At 41.9% G+C, this 18,645-nt stretch overlaps 2 protein-coding genes across 2 annotated transcripts in view; one reads left to right on the plus strand and one right to left on the minus strand.

Moving 5' to 3' along the window:
• Positions 1-4,059: 4,059 nt before the first annotated feature.
• ALG11 (ALG11, alpha-1,2-mannosyltransferase) lies at positions 4,060-9,567 on the plus strand. Its single transcript, XM_026053300.1, has 4 exons — positions 4,060-4,104; positions 4,953-5,186; positions 6,041-6,972; positions 8,460-9,567. Exons 1-4 carry the CDS (start codon positions 4,067-4,069, stop codon positions 8,729-8,731), a joined length of 1,476 nt encoding a protein of 491 aa, XP_025909085.1. The 5' UTR covers positions 4,060-4,066; the 3' UTR covers positions 8,732-9,567.
• A 732-nt stretch (positions 9,568-10,299) lies between these two features.
• The window catches only part of NEK5 (NIMA related kinase 5), a 22,150-nt gene continuing 13,804 nt past the window's right edge, over positions 10,300-18,645 (minus strand). Inside the window, exons 14-22 of the mRNA XM_026053299.1 lie at positions 17,594-17,677; positions 17,392-17,496; positions 16,609-16,689; positions 15,763-15,831; positions 14,065-14,188; positions 13,734-13,865; positions 12,662-12,796; positions 11,004-11,118; positions 10,300-10,602 (exon numbers count right to left, since the gene is read on the minus strand). Of these exons, the coding sequence (XP_025909084.1) occupies positions 10,359-10,602; positions 11,004-11,118; positions 12,662-12,796; positions 13,734-13,865; positions 14,065-14,188; positions 15,763-15,831; positions 16,609-16,689; positions 17,392-17,496; positions 17,594-17,677 (1,089 nt within the window). The 3' untranslated portion in view covers positions 10,300-10,358. The remainder of the gene's footprint in view (positions 10,603-11,003; positions 11,119-12,661; positions 12,797-13,733; positions 13,866-14,064; positions 14,189-15,762; positions 15,832-16,608; positions 16,690-17,391; positions 17,497-17,593; positions 17,678-18,645) is intronic.

Genomic DNA, 18,645 nt, shown 5'->3' on the forward strand with positions numbered 1-18,645 from the left:
TTTGACCAGCTCAGCGCAGGGGTTTCCCTTCACTCTTTGTGTCCCCTTCAAAGGCTAATGACGGGGGTATTAATTTCACACAAGGAGGTTTAGCAGCTTAATAAGTAGTTTCAGAGCTTAGTTAAACAGATGTTAAAGCACCGTTGAGAGAGAGGTGATCCCCTTCACATCAGCATGAGCTACACTGGGCCTCAGAGGCAGGAAAATGCAAGGGGTTAGGTTTGCTTTCACAGCCACTCAAGCTCCCAAACTTCCAGCTGAAAAAGCAGGGAATTAAGGTGTAACTACAGATTATTTCTCAAGCTCAGTATGGTGCGATGGTGCTTAAATTCTCGATTCTTCCCGAGCTCCCACTTGCAGCCGTTTCCTCCACCCATCCTAAAACACACAGACATTTTCATTTTCCCTTCCAATGCTCATGGGACATTAAAACACCAGCACAATCCGCAGGATGAAACTCCAACAGTGGAGCTCGTTTGTTTTCCTTTATGCTCCTTGCTCAGCTGGGTCAACTTTTATAAAAGCAATTGTGTATTAACCAAGGCGATGGGTTCAGACTGCTTAAGCTGCATGGTGCTATGAATAAATTTGGGTTGTATAAATTCTTGCAAAAAATCTACGTAGATCTAAGCTTCATGCCCACGGGCACCCGTTCCTGGAGACGTCTAGCTCTAAGTACAGCTCACAGTTTAAAACTACCCTCTTTTGCAGCAATTGCTTATATTTGGCAACTTTAATATTATAGCTTGTCAGTAAAATTTGCTCTAGATATGAAAGCATGATCATTTATTTCCAATACCTGTTTTTTGGCTTAGCAAATGTGTAGTGCACGACTAGTGCAACTTGACTTCTGTTCCTACACAATGAAAAGCAAGATTTATCACAATTTATCCCAAGACTTTGCAAAAAAAAGGGAAAAACTTACTGCGTATATGAATGATCTAAGGTTCCTTCTGCTAAAAACAGACCCCAGCATTTTGTCAGCTAAGGCAGCAGCCCGGCACGAGGGACTCAACGCTGAACAGTCTAAGTTTCAGAAAGAAAGTGGTCAATTGTAGGAGTGTAACAGAGCACATGATGGTCATATGAATATCCTTACATGATATTAACCCAGCTTCTGTGTGTTTGTTACATGCCAGCAGTCATATCTTACCAAGTTATTAGTGTGCTTAGTACCCAGCAAGAATTAAGAGTTCTTAATTTTCTCAAATGTTTTGCAGGGTTGTGGAGATTTCATTGTGCGTGGGTTTTGCTCTTTGAGCTGGATACTGCTCTCCTCAGAAGCCCTGTCTGCACACAGCTTGCTTCACACTGAGGACCTTAAATAAAAGCAGCTAAAACAGGGCAGAAGTGCCCACAGAAGCAGCAAAGGAAGCAAAATTTTTGTGCATGTCTGGGAGGGTGAGCACAAAGCTCCCTTCATGGCGAGGCTAATTCAGTCTCCTTGGCCCATGTAGCACATGGAATTTCTGCAGGGCAGGCGGCCAGGAGCAGCCTCACCTCTGCAGCAGGAGCACCAGGAGCACTCTGGCTCTGCCCCTGCTGGAGGGCAGAGCTTGTGTTTAAGGCAATGCCTTAAACACCTCTGGGAGGGGGTACATACAGCTGTGAAAGAGAAAGGGCCACCAAGCTCCAGGACAGGGATGACAAATGGGGGAGGGCTGATCTGCCAAAAGGATTCCTGTGGCCTGCTGGCCTGGATGCTGCCTGCCTGGGGCGAGACAGCAGCCACATATAGGAATTATCCAGAGTGTCACCAGCGAGCTTGGATGTATTTAAGTGCAGACTTACGTTCCACATCAGTTATCCACAGGCAGCGCAGGTAGCCCGATACCCGTGAGGTTCACCTTGCACGACACGTTCACGCGCTGCAAGCAGAACGCGCTGCCGCAGGGCAGCTCCGGCGGCTCCTCCTGGTGCAAGGGGAAAGGGGAGCTGGGGGAAATTCCAGAAAATCGGTTAGCTACTCTTTCTCAAGGAAAGCAAAAGATTTTGTTGGACTCAAGTTGACACTTATTCTGGATATGTCAGACTGAAATCCTGAAGAAACTGCCTGATTTTTGCTTGGAAGCTCTGCAGGCTGCCTCCTCATTCCCAATACAGCTAAACGTGCAGTGAGGCTTGACTGGAAAGTGCAAGTTGTGCTCTTCTAGACGCATGAAAATGAAGGTTTTTCTGAAAGCTTTTGCTCTATGATTTACTGAACAGTGTTGGATCTAAATCCAAAACACTCCTTCTGCCATTTGTGGCCCAAGCAACTCAAAAGCTACATGGGTAGGTGTCTCCCTTATTATTTCTGTCTTCTTGCTTCCTGAACTCTTCAACTTCTTGAGCTTCCCAGCATGACTTCAGTCTTGCTTTAATTAAGCCCTGGCTAACCTGTCACCCTTCAGCTTCATAGAGACACCCGATCTAAGACTCATGCCTTCCAAGGGAGTGCCCATAAGCTCCCTTCCAAGTCGGTGGGGAGTCATCAGCTAAAATAAACCAGGCTTTGTGTTCCTGGGAAAACCGCATCTCTCCTCTGAACCTACGCAAATAGCTTCAGACTTTGACATTTACAAGAGAGGTGTCTCGGATGAGAGAGGTGAATCTCTTTTACTGCAATCCCCCATGCTTCCCAGGCAACTGGATATTCAGGGGATGTTTGTGGAAGGAGAAGAACATGGGAGAGACCAGGGCCTCTCTCTGTGGCACCCTGCCTGAGAGCGCTTTGGTCCAGAAGTGGTGAGGCTTGCTGGGCATCCCCACAGACACGCTCCAAATTAACCTCATCCGTGCTTGCACAAAGGCGAACACCCATAGTCAAGTGGTATTTAGGACAGTTGACGAGATTTAAGCAAAAATATCAGTTCTCCATAGAAATAAAAGAAGGGCTTGGCCTATTTCTAATTCCATCCCCACCTCACAAGAAGTGGAAAAGTCAGTGGAGACCAGTATCCAATAAACATGACTTCATGTGAGTGCTTCACATCTCCCAGCACTGCAGACACTTTGTCCCTCTGCTTAGGGCCACAGCAATGTCCAAACTGACTGAAAAACCAGCATTTTCCCACCAGCACTTTTTCTGACAGGGAAGACCCCAGATGACCTTCATAAGCAGCCTCAAGACCTCAAAATGCACCAAAGGCCGTGACATGGAAGAGATGAGTCTGACTTCAAAGTTGTTGAGAAGATTATCATTTCTGGAGAGGTTCTGTTCAAAGAAAGTAAACTCAAAGGCCCTCAAGCACACCAGGAGACCGGGGACAGCAAGGCTTAATCTATCTCGCACAAATTCATCTCATGAAGTGTTTATTTTATGAAGGTCTATGTGTGAGGGAGGGAAGGCTAGAGAAGACTGAAAGCTTTTGCTATAAATTCTCATGCCTTTTTGTTCATTTATGATTATTTAAATTCCCCTGTAACAAGCATCTTTTTTGGCAGGCGCACAAGGAAGCGCCTGACCCCCGAGCAGGCCTTCTCCAGCACTTTCCACCTAGGCTGTTTGCCCATGCGATACAGCCTGTGCCCAATAAAGCAATAACCGGCTGTATGTGGGCTCCATCCCTTTGCTTTTCCCTTAGGGAGAGCTGAAGCCCATGACAGCAGCGCTCCCCTCCGCCCTCGCCTCATCCCTGCCCTTTGGCTCAGCCAAAGCTTCCTCAGCGTGGAAAACACGGAAGAGGAAGGGCAAGGGACAGCAAGGCACCTGGATGTCCTCCAGGAGCAGCCAGTCCCTTTAGGGGAAGAAGGGGCAGAAATGGTGAATTTTCAGTATTGCATTTTTGGCATGGGCTCCCCGAAACCTCACGGGCGGCAGCACCACACCAGTGGGCAGAGGGCTGTTTGTTTAGGAGCCAGACTGCAACGCGTGGCGCGGGAGCAAGACACGCACAAAGCATCCGTTAATCCCAACGGACAAACGACAAAAAACGGCCGTTACGGGACGAACGAGCGGGAAGCACCGCCCCCCGCGAGGTCCCGCCCCGCCAATCTGTAGTGGGAGCCAATGAGGCGCGGCGGCCGCCCTCTTGTCACACCCCCCGGGGAGGCGGGCCCTTCCGGCGGAAGGGCGCTGCGCAAGATGGTGGCGGGAGGGTTGTGTCTGTGTGGGCTGCTCAGGTACCGGGCGCGGGAGGGCAGCGCTGTCCGGGGGCGGCCCGGCCCGGCCCGGCCGCGGGGCGGGAAGGGAGAGCGTCTCCGTCCCCGCCACAGCCCCTCGCAGCGGCTCACGTGGTGCGCTGCCTGCCCCCGGCCCCGCGGCCGTTGGTGACGGTTGGTGACGGTTGGCGCTCGCGGCGCCCGTGCCCCGTCGCTGCTCCTGAGGCGGCACCGGGACCGCCGGCCTGGCGGTGTTACCGGCCGCGACCTCCTCGCCCTGAAAATGAGGTGGCCGCCCGCGGCCTTCCGTGTCTCCCGGTGCTTGAGCTGCTGTGAGCAAGGCTTTCGTAGCCACTAAAAGAAACATCAGATAACGTGTAGTGCAGCGTCAGGAGTCGGGCACTCTCTTTATTTCCTTTTGAAGCTTTATGGTCCAAGGAAAGATTCCTTCAAGAGACCCTTCCATGTACCCGCCTTAATGTAGCTGCACGGGGGTTTAAGGGCTGCACGTGGTTCAGAGAACACCTTGGAGACCTGAAACCCTGAACAGGGCTGCTCACATCTCAGCTCGGGGTGCTGCAGGGTGGGGACCTAGGAAGATGCAAGTACTGGGCAGGGCTGCTAACTCTGGTAGCTCTGCACGCCAGCAGTGTCTTGGGCTGAGGGGGGCTCTTGCACATCCGTTTGGAAGCAGTTTCATTTCCAACCATTGTAGAAATGAGGCACCAGTACTGAAGATTTCCGAGGTTCAGAAAGCCCAGGAAGTTGCCTAGCGCCCTTAATTCCACCTGTAGGCCCTTCTGTGCACATCTCATATATAGTATTTCTTTAAAGCAAATTTACATTTTGAATTTTCCTGCTTGTTTCAGATTGTTGTCCTCGCTGTTAATCCCTGCGCTATTTCTAAGCGGAATTTTGTGCCTCTGCTTGTTCGTGCTCCTTTGGGGAATACGGCTCTGGATACAACAGAGGAAAAAACAGTTGGCCTCATCGGGAACAGATGGGAAGCAGCCACTGACAGTTGCATTTTTTCACCCATATTGCAATGCAGGTGGCGGAGGGGAGAGAGTCCTGTGGTGTGCCATAAGAACGCTCCAGAAAAAGTAAGCACATGTGTTTATCAAACATGGTGTTTCAATGTGAGCCTCCGAGGAATTATTTTTGCACTTTTTTTTGAGTTTTTTTTTTTTAAGTTAGTATCAGTGATCTACAAGTTCTTAATTTCTTTATATCTGAGTCTCACTGGGTTCCTCCTTTTTCTGCTTTGTTCCTTGCTCCAGACCTTGTTCCACCCTCTGGTTTCTGCGTAGTTATTGCCAGTAACATCCCATGCTTCTCTCCTTGGCCTTACTTCTCCTCCCCCAGCTGTTCTGTAGCACTTGCATGGACATAACTCATCAGTAGATAACCAATGGTCTAATCTTCATAGAATCACAGACTGGTTGAGGTTGGAAGGGACCTCTAGAGATCCTCTAGTCCAACCCCCTGCTCCAGCAGGGACACAGGGCGGCATCCAGGCGGGTTTGGGAGATCTCCAGAGAAGGAGACTCCACAGCCTCCCTGGGCAGCCTGTGCCAGGGCTCTGTCACCCTCACAGGGAAGAAGTTCCTCCTCACATGGAGACGGAACTGCCTGTGTTTCAATTTATACCCATTACTCCTTGTCAAATTTTGGTACTTACTTCTTGGTGCTGAAGACTAATTAATATCTCAAGTGAATTTATCATTGACACATCCACTGGCTTGCACTGTCTTTCTGCATTTCACTCATGCTATGTAGTGTGGGGTGGCTTAAACACAAGAATTCATAAAATCGGTTCAGATAACTCAAAATCATTTCAGAGGCAGGCCAGAAAATTGTTCGCACGCTTTGGGTAAGGTTGAGGTAGATAAAATCTTAGATTTATGATATGTGATTTAAAGAAAAGATGTGAAATTCTTTTTCTTTGCTCTTTCAGGTACAAAAATATCACGTGTGTTGTTTATACTGGCGATAGAGATGTCACTGGAGAAGATATAATAGCAGGTGCCCTGAGAAGATTCAATATCAAATTATCTCACCCTGTGAAGTTTGTATTTCTAGAAAAGCGCTATCTCGTGGAAGCCGCTCTCTACCCCTACTTCACTTTGCTGGGACAGAGCTTGGGCTCTGTGCTTCTTGGCTGGGAAGCTCTGCTAAAGTGCATTCCTGATGTTTATATTGACTCCATGGGCTATGCCTTCACGCTGCCACTCTTCAAATACATGGGAGGCTGCCGTGTCGGGTGCTACGTTCATTATCCCACCATCAGCACAGACATGCTTTCCGTAGTGAGGAATCAGGATACCAGGTTTAACAATGCCGCGTTCATTACAAACAGTCCTCTCGTCAGCAAATTTAAACTTGTCTACTACTACTTGTTTGCCTTTCTCTACGGACTGGTCGGCTCATGCAGTGACGTGGTTATGGTCAATTCCTCCTGGACACTGAATCACATCCTTTCCCTCTGGAGATCCGCAGCTTGCACCAGTGTTGTGTACCCGCCGTGCGATGTTCAGACCTTCTTGGATATTCCACTGGAAGAGGAAAAGAGCATTACTAAATATTCCATTGTTTCTGTCAGCCAGTTCCGGCCTGAGAAAGATCATCCGTTGCAAATCAGAGCCTTTGCTAAACTGCTGGAAAAGAGGAGACCGGTGCAGCAACCGCCTTTGAAGCTCATCCTAATTGGAGGCTGTCGTAACCAGCAAGATGAGGAGCGTGTCAACAAGCTCAGACGTCTGTGTGAAGAGCTCGGGGTTGCTGAGCATGTGGTGTTCAGGATTAACATTCCCTTTGAGGAGCTCAAGCAGCACCTGGGCGAGGCCACCATCGGCCTGCACACCATGTGGAACGAGCACTTTGGGATCGGTCAGTGTCTTCTCCGAATGTTAAGCTCTTATCTCTTGGTGGTTAGAGCACGGTTTGTGCAAGGCCAGGCACCTGGCTCATCCCACTCCACTAGACACCTCTGTTAAGACAACTAAACTGAGCCCTTAAATCAGGTGCCTTAAATATGAATATGGACCTGAATCCCAGAGGAGCTGAGACCTGGGGTGAAACCTGCTGTCATGTGAAATTAAGATTCCAGGCATGGATTTTTTGGATTGGTAGAGTTTTCCTAACTTTGAAAGGGAGTGTAAGATCACCAAATGCCATCAGTGTACAATGAGCAAGTGACACATAGATACTGTACCTGGAAATAATGTAACCAAGTTCCAGCTAATGACTTAAGATTTTATTAGAATACAAGTAAATTCCTGATGTAATTTATATTCCATAGAAAATCGGTATAAAGAAATCAATAATATCCCAGAAGCAACTGTCAAACTGGAAATAATGATTCCTTATATTTTTGCCTCCATAAAATACATTTATTTTCAAAGAAATGTGATATAATCGTACTGTGATTCTAAATTTCAGAATGATTTCACGTTCAACTCCAGTGGCTCTTTTGCTTTTAGAAAATGTGTTCCAAAATTCTAGAGCTTTATCTATAGCTGGCCATTATTGGAATTTTTAAAAATCAAATCAGAACCGAAGAAAAACGGCAATTAAATGATATGTGAGGTGTTTTTTGGAAACATGGAGGAGAGATGGAGCTATGTGCTGTTCTCATCGTGCAGCTTTTGGCTAAGGGAAATGCATTTTCTGTCAGATTCCTGCCACTGACAATTTTTCTATAAAACTTTTCATAGTCAAAAATACAGATTCAGCTATACCAATGTAGTTGTTTTGTCTTGCTGAATTGTCAAACCACTTTGGTTCATCTGCAAAATATTGAAGATCTGATTGAACTTCATCAGATTGAGACACTATGGCCACAGTCAGCTTTTCTTTCAGAATATCTTCCTAAATGTTACTAGTCTCCAGTCTGAACGGGAAACTGAATATCCAGTCATGTTCAGCTCTAATTTAAAATTTTTGGCAGCTGCCATGAAGCCATAAAATCACATCCTCATTTTCAGGCTAGCTAGGAGCATTTTGTCTCAGAACTAATTCATCTTTATGTCCTTTTCAACATCTACTCTTTTATCATAATATCATCTCTCTTAGGTAAATCAATTATGTTACAACAGCAACTTAATCAGTTATATCTGATTTCTAATTTCAATTATACGTATTTAATAGAAAATGCAATTTATGCAGTTGGGGCTCAGAAATCAAATTTGTTTTGCTTTTGCTAGAAGGGCATTTATTCTGTGTTTTCAGACTGAGCTAGAAGTCAGATCGGTAGTAACAAAGATGACTTGTAATTCTGGGGAGATGAGATGGAGGTTTTAAATTTCCAGTTTAGTGTTGAAATCAAAAGTGTGTGATTTATATGTTCATATCAGCATGTTTTGCTTCTTTTGCAGGTGTTGTTGAATGCATGGCCGCTGGCACGGTTATCCTGGCTCACAATTCTGGAGGCCCCAAGTTGGACATTGTGGTCCCCTACGAAGGGCACATTACAGGCTTCCTGGCCGAGGACGAGGACAGTTACGCTGAGACTATGGCCCGTATTCTCTCTCTGTCTCCTGAGAAAAGGTTAGAGATCAGAGAAAAAGCTCGTCAGTCTGTGCACAGATTTTCTGACCGGCATTTTGAAGAGACATTTCTATTATCTGTGGAGCCATTATTTAAGTAAATGTATATGAATAAAATTGTATATGGAGACAAAAAAAAAAGGTTTTGTATTTGACCGTATGTCTTCTGTAAATATACTGCGGTTTATGATCCTGTGGTCCTTTTGGTCCTATTCAGAAGGATTTTTTTTTCGTTCTGTCAGGACATCTGCTATATGTAATAGATACCGTGTTTTCCTGGCAAATAGAAGTGTACCTGGAAGCTTTTTTATTTATTTAATATTTATTTTGCCTTCAGTCAGTTCTCACCCATTTCATGTCTTTTCACCCACTGACACACTTATAGTTAACTTTTGTATGACAGCTTTATATTCAGATATTTTTCTTTCAGAATATCCCATTTTCAATTTGCTGTCTCCCCCTGAGTGACAAAATCCTATTTGGCAGGATTCTTCTTGATCTTCTAATGCATAAGATATGCACCCTTTTATTTCTGATGAAAACTTTATTTTTTTAATAATGATCAGAATCCTTCCAGAGACACACACGATGTGTCTACAGCCGCTTTTATCCACATACAGATTTCTCCCACTGGTAAAGCTAAGCACACCCTAAAAATCTGAAAAGAAAATGCATTCCTTTTTAGGATTCTTTTTGCTCAAAGTTGGGATTGCTCAAAGGGATTCCTCAAAGTTAATCATACCGTATTTGCTTTTTAATATGTATAATAACTTCACTTGTACATGCTATTAACTGTTTTCTCCTGTTCTACTCTATGACAAAAGGTTTTTTGCAGTCCTATATCAAAAATGTTGGTATTCCTAAGAGAAAGGAGACTGTAGAGTAGAGGATAAAAGTTTAAACGATAAACAACTGTGAACTTTGCCACTATAAACTACTGCTTATTATTAAATTGAGAACAAAGCAAGCAAATTGTTAAATGAGTAGACTTTTTTTTGTCAAAAGTGGAAAAGTGTTTTCTGAACTAACAAAGCAGTATTTTATATCCTTGCAAACTAAAAGTGCAAAAAGCTACTGAAATCAGAATTAAAATGTCTTTTTCCCCTCCACTGAAACTTTACCTGGATTATATGAAATTTCCTACGTGAAAAAACATGGTTGGAAGAACATGTTGCTCATGTCTTATTAGGAATTTGGGAATGCAATTCTCTTAGTGCTAATAAATACCTCTACTGCTACTATATAAACCTGCTGATTGGTTGGTGATATAATGTAGGGTCCATACTGTGCAAATTAAACATGAAGATGATAAAATACACCAGCAACACAAAGATAATGAGAATTTGGAAAAGCTTCTTAAAGCATGAACTTGATTCAAAAATATACTGACCAGGACACTGTATTAAACAGTACAAAACTGATTGAAAAGAGCACATAATCAGACATTTACTAAAGTCAGAGATGTCTAAAATAGTTTAGAATAATAAAAATGAAAATTCATTTCAATCTGGATCACATTTTTCAAAATTTAGGCATCTGAATAAGCCTGATTTGTTTTTAATCTTTTAGACAAGAATGACACCAACCCTCTATTAATTTCAACGGAGTGTTCAGCAGCACTGAAAAGCAGCTGATTAACTTGGCACTCGATGTCTATTTTTAAATCTTGCTGCAGATGTTGCTAGTTTCAAGCACATAAAGTTTTGAAGCGATAATTATTCCAATAGCCTAGGTAGCTGTTGTTTCCTTTTTGCTGTTTTCATTGTGTGTGTCAGCACTAAACAACCGTGATGAAGCCTCATCAGAGTCTGTAAGTAATTTGCTAGGTAAACTCATCTTTTCTTCATCTGTTTGACCTTGGTTTGTGGAAGAGATGGGAGGCTCTAGGGTTCTCTCTGCTGGAGAAGCTGACACTTTTTCTAGAGATCCTTCCAGTCCATGCCTCAGTTCATCTTCAGAATCTTCAAAATTTCTGTAAATTGAGTAAGAACATTACATTGATTAAACAGCCTTGTTGTAAACTTTTCTAGTGTTGAGGCTTGTGAGACTTACTTTGTAAAAATATAGAAGTTAGATACAAAACGTGAGTTCTTTCTTCTTTCTCCATCAGATTGTTTCCCTGTATTTATAATGTCCAATAGCAGGAAATGCAAAAGTCACCGTAATCCTTCTGCATAACATTCTTAATGGCATCATGGCCAGTTAAAATTCTAAATTACAAAATTAAAAGCTAAATTAGTAGACTGTAGAACTACTAACTTTTCTTGATTTATGAGTTTAAAAGGGCAGAGAGGAAATGCTTGTGGCAATGCAGCCTGTGATTTTGGGAGAACTGTTCACTTTTATGGTTTTCTTCTGGTGTCCTTGACTTACGTGTCATCGTCATCTGATCTTGGCTCAACTCTCCCTTCAGTAACGTCAACGGCAGAGTATTTTTCTGAATCATCTTCCTTGTTTTCTTTTGAAGGCAACGAGGTTAATAATGTCCCTTCTGGAAAGGGAAAGAAATGTTCCTTTATTTATATATAAATTATAAGAGTTTATAAATTAGTAGCTAATTCATGTGTAAATGCTTGACTTTTGTTTAAATTACAATCTTGTAAATATGCTTAGCTGACTTCTAGTATTCTTGATCACAAATGTTCTAGTCAATAGTTTATAACTTCTGCTCTGAGTGTTTGTAGATGGTAACCAAAGCTGTGTACAGGTAAGCAAGAAAGGGAACCTGTTGTTAGTTTCTGATACAAGGCTTGACATTTTCAGTGGGAAAACTTAGGGACAGCTTTGGAAAAGCTGCAAATTCCTGTGTGGATGTAGCTGTAGTTCTCTAAGAATGTTCACTTTCAAAGACTAAAGGGCAGACCAAACTTGAAAGGGGAGAAAACAGTTAGACCAGAGTTGCTGTCTTATTATGTAGAGGCTGAATTCTGCATTTCCACAACAGTCTGTCAGTGCAGGTAATGGTACAGTTCACAACATCAGCCTGAGTAGCAGGGCAGAACTGTGTATTAAGAGAGTGCTTTCAAAATATTTTAATAAATGTAACTGATAAAATCAATGGCAGTTAGAATACGTGTGTGACCTTATTTTTGCATGAACCCTCTGAACCGCTGGCGTTAGTGAAGCGTGGTTTGATTTCCTTTTCCTTAGCATGGGTTATAAAGGTTGTCCTAGGACAGGAGTGGATCTTCAGCTCGTTCAGCTTTTAGGATGGGGTGGTTTTAAAAGACCTTGTTACCTTACGAGAAAATATGTGTATGAGGCATAATTAGGAGCAGTGTCGACTGCATAATTACAAATGGAAGATATTTCTTGCATTAAAAATGTTAACATTTGGCCTCTACTATTTATCTGGCTTAAAAGATGTGTCATCTAATGAAACACTTGATAGACTAGCAGTAGGGCATAAAAATACAATCTCGGGTTACATTTATTGCATTTTTCTATGGGCAGTACTCTTGCTTTGTATTTTAGTCAGTGCTTAAAATGCACTTTAACTCAAATGTGTTTTTTAAAACACATTTATTTTCTTATTTCAGAAAACCCGCTGTAGTCTAACTAAGCTGGAATTAATTTCAGCATCAGCTCTATCACAATGGGCTATGTCATGACATGGTGCGTTACCACTGCAGCTTAGGGCATCACGTATTGCAGCTGGTGGTCGTTCTATATAAATACATGCACTTGTATAAATGTTTTTCCTAGGTCCTTCAGTCACAGCAGTTGCAGGGTTGTTCCTTTCTAGCATGGTAGCTATAGTCACTTGACTCCATCTACCCAAGTAAATGGAAATACTCTCTGAACTAAGAGCTGATAAGTAGAATTTCCCCTTTTTCGTGCAATTGAAAACGGCAGCTACCCAGCTAACACCCCGAAAGAAGCCTTTTTTACTGCTAAAAGATAGAGGCTACACTTGCTTTTCTCCTTTGGCAACCTCAAAATTTTAGGTCTAAACAAAAGTGTTCTCCAATGGTAGAAGAAATGCTACACCAAAGAAAAGCTTGCAGAATTTACAATAACTACCATCCTACCTATTTCTTCTTCAAGCTGAATAAAGGAGTCATTGCACAGTTCTGCTTTGGCAAAGATGTTCAGGAGTGTCCCTGGGGGTGCTTTTTTCCATTGCTTCCTGTCTTCTGGCAGGTCTGCAAGCAGAATAACATGGGCTAAAGAAGAGGAAAGTTTCAGGTCAGTAAACATGCCTGTGGCTTGGCACTGTCTTTTGTCAGGTTCAGCCTCTTTAATACCAATTTATACCCTTTGGGTCATCCTGAAATTTGACGTGTTTTTCCTTGTGAAACTTTTTTTTCCATTCTGAAGACTTTTTTGATAAGTATTTGATCTGATTGATATTGTAGATAAATAATAGTTGGGACCACTGGCCACTATAAGGCTTAATTGCCACTAAAAATTTCTAACAGAGATCTTTATGCTCCAATAACTGCTAATTAGGCCTGTCTGGAATAAAGAGCTGCAGCTTCACTCAGTAGTTCTTGTTGCAGAGGGGCTGCTTTCTTTGGACTGAAAAAGCTCCAAGGAAGTTCCTGCTTCTGCTGTGCCCTGCGCTCACATCCGAGCCAGGATGAGGGGACAAGATGTGCAAAGCTCACGTAGCTTTGGCCTGCTTGTCCCTGCAAGCTCTTCAGGGTGTTTCTGAGCATGGGGGTACTGGCAGAATGCTGGAATAATCCTTCTTTTGCAGCAGTCAGTCCCTGAATATCCTTGGCTCCCTGGGAATACACGCTGTGGTCCTCTGAGCAGCTTAGCAGCTGACCTGTTCCCAAAAGGAGCCCCAGCAGCTGCGCCTGCGTGAGGGTACACAGCCCCTGTGACTGTAGCAACCCCCCTGCGTGGAGTGTCCGTGGATGGTGTTGGCTGCAGACTGTCTTGTGTGTCATCACCCCAAAGCTTGGTTGATCAGTTGTGTGGGAGTCTCCAGCTCTTGTTCACCCACAGGCTTTGCACAAAGCCCTGCGAGTAAAACCCTGCCAGATCCTGTGAGCATTCAGGTCTGGAACGGTCTTGGCAAAAGTCTCTAACTCATCTGGCTGAATTCTAACCATTCTTATCTTCATTCACTGAAAAAATGTAATACGTTCTTACCCATTTCATTTTCAGTCATAGCAGGGGATACAGATGTGACACCAGCATCAGCTAAAACATTCAGGAGTGTGTGAGGGGCTCCAGCCTGCCAACATGTTCTGTTTTCTCTGGCATCACCAACAGCGCTGAGCTCTTAAGGAGAAGAAAAGAGCAGGCAGGGTTATTTATTTCATCCTTTTCTAAGCAGATTTCAGTGTGATTTCACTGTTGACTGTGTCATAAAATCTTAGAGCAAAAGATAAACATGCTACAGTCTGAAATCACTGAATTTAACTAACTCCTAAGTCAGGACAAATACATTCACTTGGCTTTGCATTTCTCCATGTAATACCTGTTTGGCATCCAGCTAGTTCTCCCAAAGCCCTGTCCATATGATCTTCATTAACTTCCACCAATTCCTCCTTAATATTCTCACCATCCATGGAACTTAAAGTCTCACTGAGTTTATCTAGTACCTGAAACAACAATAAGTTAGAAAAGAAATACGGGACAGTCACTAATTGCCTCCCATATCATTGTGTTTTACAACCATTCTCTTGTATGTACAAGCAGGCAGTAAAAGTGAAACAGCAGGACTCAAAGCACATATTGTGATTTATGTATCAGGGTTGCCTGGGAACTCTGCAGAGGAGTGAAACAGCAGAAAAGCAAAGTAGTACTTAAAAAATTTCATATGTACATTCTGGAAAGAAATTCTACTTCCCAATGTTTCTAGCAGAAATGCTTTAAACATCCTAATGGGCTAATAAAAATCTTAAATTAATAGCTAGCTATTAGATGCTGACTGGCTATAACTGTTCTCATTATGTAACATTTAACATTAGGTTGCACGTAGTCTCACTACTACTTTGTATAAATAACACCTTTTTATTGCAATGCTATTTTTTGTGTAAAAGAAATAGCCCTGTGCTAACAGAATATTTAAATAGCACCATGATGGATCTAGCTCAACTTTTAATGTTATCTGTGGGGGGAAGTACGATGTTAAGCAAAGAGTGAACAGATATCTTGTCATATAGTTGATTGTAAAACAGCCCAACCCTTTGCCCAAAAGGACAGAGAAAGACTTACGCAACAAAGAGGATGACACCAAGCAAAAGAAAGTAATAGGAAGTTGGCTTAGAAAATAATTTAGAACAACTAGAATACGTGTCTTACTGGAGAAACTTTCTTCTCGGGTGAAAATCCCCTGTCTAGACCATGATAAAATTATTAGGTTCTTCTCAGAAACTATACTTGGCAGAAAGTGGCAGACCCAGGTTTTTATACTTCCACTGACTTTATTCTTCTACAGTTCAACAACCCTGCCCCTCCTGACCTTACAAACCCTACACACGTGTTGCCCACGGTCACTCATCAGTTTTGGCCTCTTCTGAAATGAAGCAGGCCCAGAAAGAAGGACCTGAGGAGACCCAGGCCATGAACTTGGACTTGCCCAGTGTTCTCACTGAGCCGCGGGGCTGCTCTCAGGCGTTTGCTCTGGCCTCCTGCACAAGCTCCCAACGCGACTGACACAGCACAGCAATTGCTGCATGAATCAAGTCACAGATGGAGTTTTCTGGCATGGCTAAACTGACAAAGATTTTGCCAAGTACTAAGTTCCATAAAGATGGTGTAATTTATGATTTCAATGAAATAAGCATATTTTCAAAACACGTGTAGCTAATAATTGCAAAGGTCCTCATTAAAATTTCAAATAATACTCAAACAAGTGTACTAAAAAAAATTACAATTAAAATTTGGCATTTGCAAGCTAACTCATTTTTCAAATGTGTTCCTCAAACTTTTACAAAACTAAAATAGCTGCAAACTTCACCCTTTACCATGTGAAAGATTTATCCCATCCAATTTTTTTCTTGGCAAATACCCTCTTGTAGAAGGTCAGCTACATACCACAGATCAAGGAAGCTTCAATAACAAGCTTCATTATAACAAACAGAAAGGTAATTTAAATAAAACCTTAAATCGTGGAGGGGCAGTCATGTTTTCAGGTTACTACTGTAAAGGCTTTCAATAAACTCTAGCCTACCTCTCCTTCTTGAAGGCCGACTTCTTCAGGAACACATTCGTCTAAATTAATTTCAAACTTTACTCCGCCCTAAAGAAATTTCACACACATATTAGAATATTCTATTTGATAAAACCATTTAATTAAAATGTACACAGTGTATATGGAATTACAGTCTTTCTACAAAAAAAAACTATTTAACAAGATTTTTCTTCCATTTAAAGACTGCAACTGAACAAATTAGACAAAAATAGATCTCTACAAGTAAGTAAGTTTGTGCATATTTTGAAATGATTAAATCCACTATACAAGGCTGCAATATCCGTGATTTTAAGAAAAGCTGTCTTTGATAATTATTTAATTGAAATTCTTGCAATGCACAGAGTGGATTCTTAACTGTTGGTTTTTAACTAAACAGTCCAGGCTAATTCTGAATACTGCTTTTGGTCAGAATCTCCCCTTATATCTTATGTGTATTTCCACTGAATACTTTCCCACCCTCCTCTACAATTTAAAAAGCACTGTAGTGAATAATGCTTTACAAGGAAATGTTAAGAGAAATACAGCCTGACTTGGCTGCTTCTTTTAAACTCAGAGGCAGCATGACACACTCATGCAGTTTGATACAAAGCTAAGCAGTTTTACTCTGAGAATGTCTAAAAGGAGCCTCAAATTAATAGAAAAGCTCTGCTCTACATTCCTTTTTTTCGGTGACCCTATGTTGCCCTAGAAACTTTTCACAAACAGCAGACGAGGGCTGTTAACTGACTCTCAAGCCACCTGCTCTCTAGGGCTGTTGGGCACATGGGAACATTTGAAACAGATGAAACTAGAAAATGGAAGAAAGGTGGACAGGAGCACAGATACCTTCGTGTTGTGTTTCTTTCCTAAGGCTGTTTGGTCCTGCAGATCCTGGAGTCTGACTTTTTTGAAGTTTTCTTCCATGTCCTAGAGGGAGGAAACCCCCAGCTTTAGAATGCACTCCTTGGAATACGAATAGGTGTCAGACCTGAGTAAAGAGTCTTGTTTAGGCGGTGAATGTCGTTACCAATTTCCTTGTGCTTATGCCTGTAAGAATATTCTATTCATTGCTTTATTGTAATTTAGAATCTAACAGTAAAAGACATCACAATTCTGGCGTCAAAATCAAAATTACAATTGAAATCTGTATCTGTAGAAAGTCTAACCATGTTTCATAATACCTTGTTTTCTGCTACCACCTATAAGTCATTTATTACATTATGTATCATATTACAATACAACTATTGTTAGATGATTATATTATTAAATTTAATGATATATATTATCAATCCTATTATATTTAATTATATTCCTTTGTTAAAAGGAATTGCTATGTTAAAACATAGGCCCACATTAGATAAAAGCAGAGTAAATAAGAACTAGGTGTAATTCAGTAAGCCATTGCTATCAGGGCATGTCCTCAACCTCAGATCAAAACCATAATTCACAATTTTTACTTTTTTAAAACATCTAAGCAGCTCCTTCAGTAGCTGGGAGAGCCTATGAACGTGGGTGACTGCAAGCAGATGCAAAGTCTACTGTTCCATTTTCTAAAAAAAAACCAGGACTTGCACTATTCTGTATAATTACTCTATAAATATTACCTAGAATGTAAGACAGTACTAATACCTGAACTGACTGTACTCTTGTTCCAGACGTGTCCTTCGTTTCGAGCTGCTCCTCAGCTTTCCCTTGCTTCACAAGATAGGTTTTATCTTGTATTTTTGGATTCTCCTAAAAGATATGCTTATAAGATGTTCATTTCAATTACTATATACGTGCACCAGCTTTAAAGACTTCTTAGAGGCTTTTTACGTTAGAGCTGTGTTACCTGCAGTACGCCTGCTCTGAATCTGAGCTCTTTTAGGTCACTTTGGTACTCTTTTCGAATCCTTTCTAGTTGTTTCAGGTACTTCTATAGAACGGTAAGGTAGAAAATGCTTGCATTAGAAATATATATAAAAGTAACACTTAAAAGAAATCTATGGGTATACAACTATGTACACATGAGAAAAAATTATCAGTGTCCTTTACTGCCAGTTTTTAAAGACTGTTTGAAAACTTTCCATAGCAGGGCATTTTTGGACTCTATTCTTTCAGACTTCCACCCTTTTACAGCTTTCCATAAGTTTTTTTTGTTTCATTCTGCATCTTCTTTAGAACCAAAACAGTTACTTCCAAGAACAGCCTGAGGATAGCTGAGGTGAAATTCTGTGACTGGAAATTAAATTAAGTAAGTAGGAAGAAAAATATTTATAAATTATTTATTCTATGGTAATGTCCTCCATGAAATGAAATATAACCTGGTAATATTTTGTGGAGAAGCTTTGCCATTCCTCTGCTTAGAAGCAAAAATTTCAAATTTGGATAGAGGATAATTTGTGTGCTAAGGTCCTCGCTTTTACTGTGTCTGTGAAAGTCAATGCAAATTTGTCCATATTACAAGTGTCTGTAAAAACTCAATTCTAAACTCACTTCTCACTTCTGAAGAATCTGCATATGATAAATATGTTCTTACTTCCAAGTCTGGTCTTCAGGTAAAAATTAATGTATTCATATTTATTGGAACAACATAGTCCTAAAAATCAAATATATGAAGATCAATTGTATTTACATCTGTTCACATAAGAAGTATCTATTGGTTTTCTTAGTCATACAAAAAGAGAAGTAGGTTATTGAGACTATATAGAATATACAGAATAGCCCTGAGGGCTGTGCCTCCATCCAGAGGGACCTAGACAGACTGGAGGACTGGGTGGTGAGAAACCTCATGAGGTTCAACAGGGGCAAGTGCAGGGTCCTGCACTTGGGGAGGAATAACCCTGGACACCAGTACAGATTAGGGGTGGACCTGCTGGAGAGCAGCCCCGCAGAGAGGGACCT

The sequence above is a fragment of the Nothoprocta perdicaria genome, unplaced genomic scaffold (assembly GCF_003342845.1).
Source record: "Nothoprocta perdicaria isolate Ctin4 unplaced genomic scaffold, notPer1 scaffold_98, whole genome shotgun sequence".
Lineage (NCBI taxonomy): Eukaryota > Metazoa > Chordata > Aves > Tinamiformes > Tinamidae > Nothoprocta > Nothoprocta perdicaria.

Bases quoted from the DNA above. Each gene is read 5' to 3' on its own strand.
- ALG11 (XM_026053300.1), top strand. From the start codon at position 4,067: ATGGTGGCGGGAGGGTTGTGTCTGTGTGGGCTGCTCAG. The intron at 4,105-4,952 runs GTACCGGGCGCG...TGCTTGTTTCAG, and splicing joins TGTCTGTGTGGGCTGCTCAG to ATTGTTGTCCTCGCTGTTAA. The intron at 6,973-8,459 runs GTCAGTGTCTTC...CTTCTTTTGCAG, and splicing joins GAACGAGCACTTTGGGATCG to GTGTTGTTGAATGCATGGCC.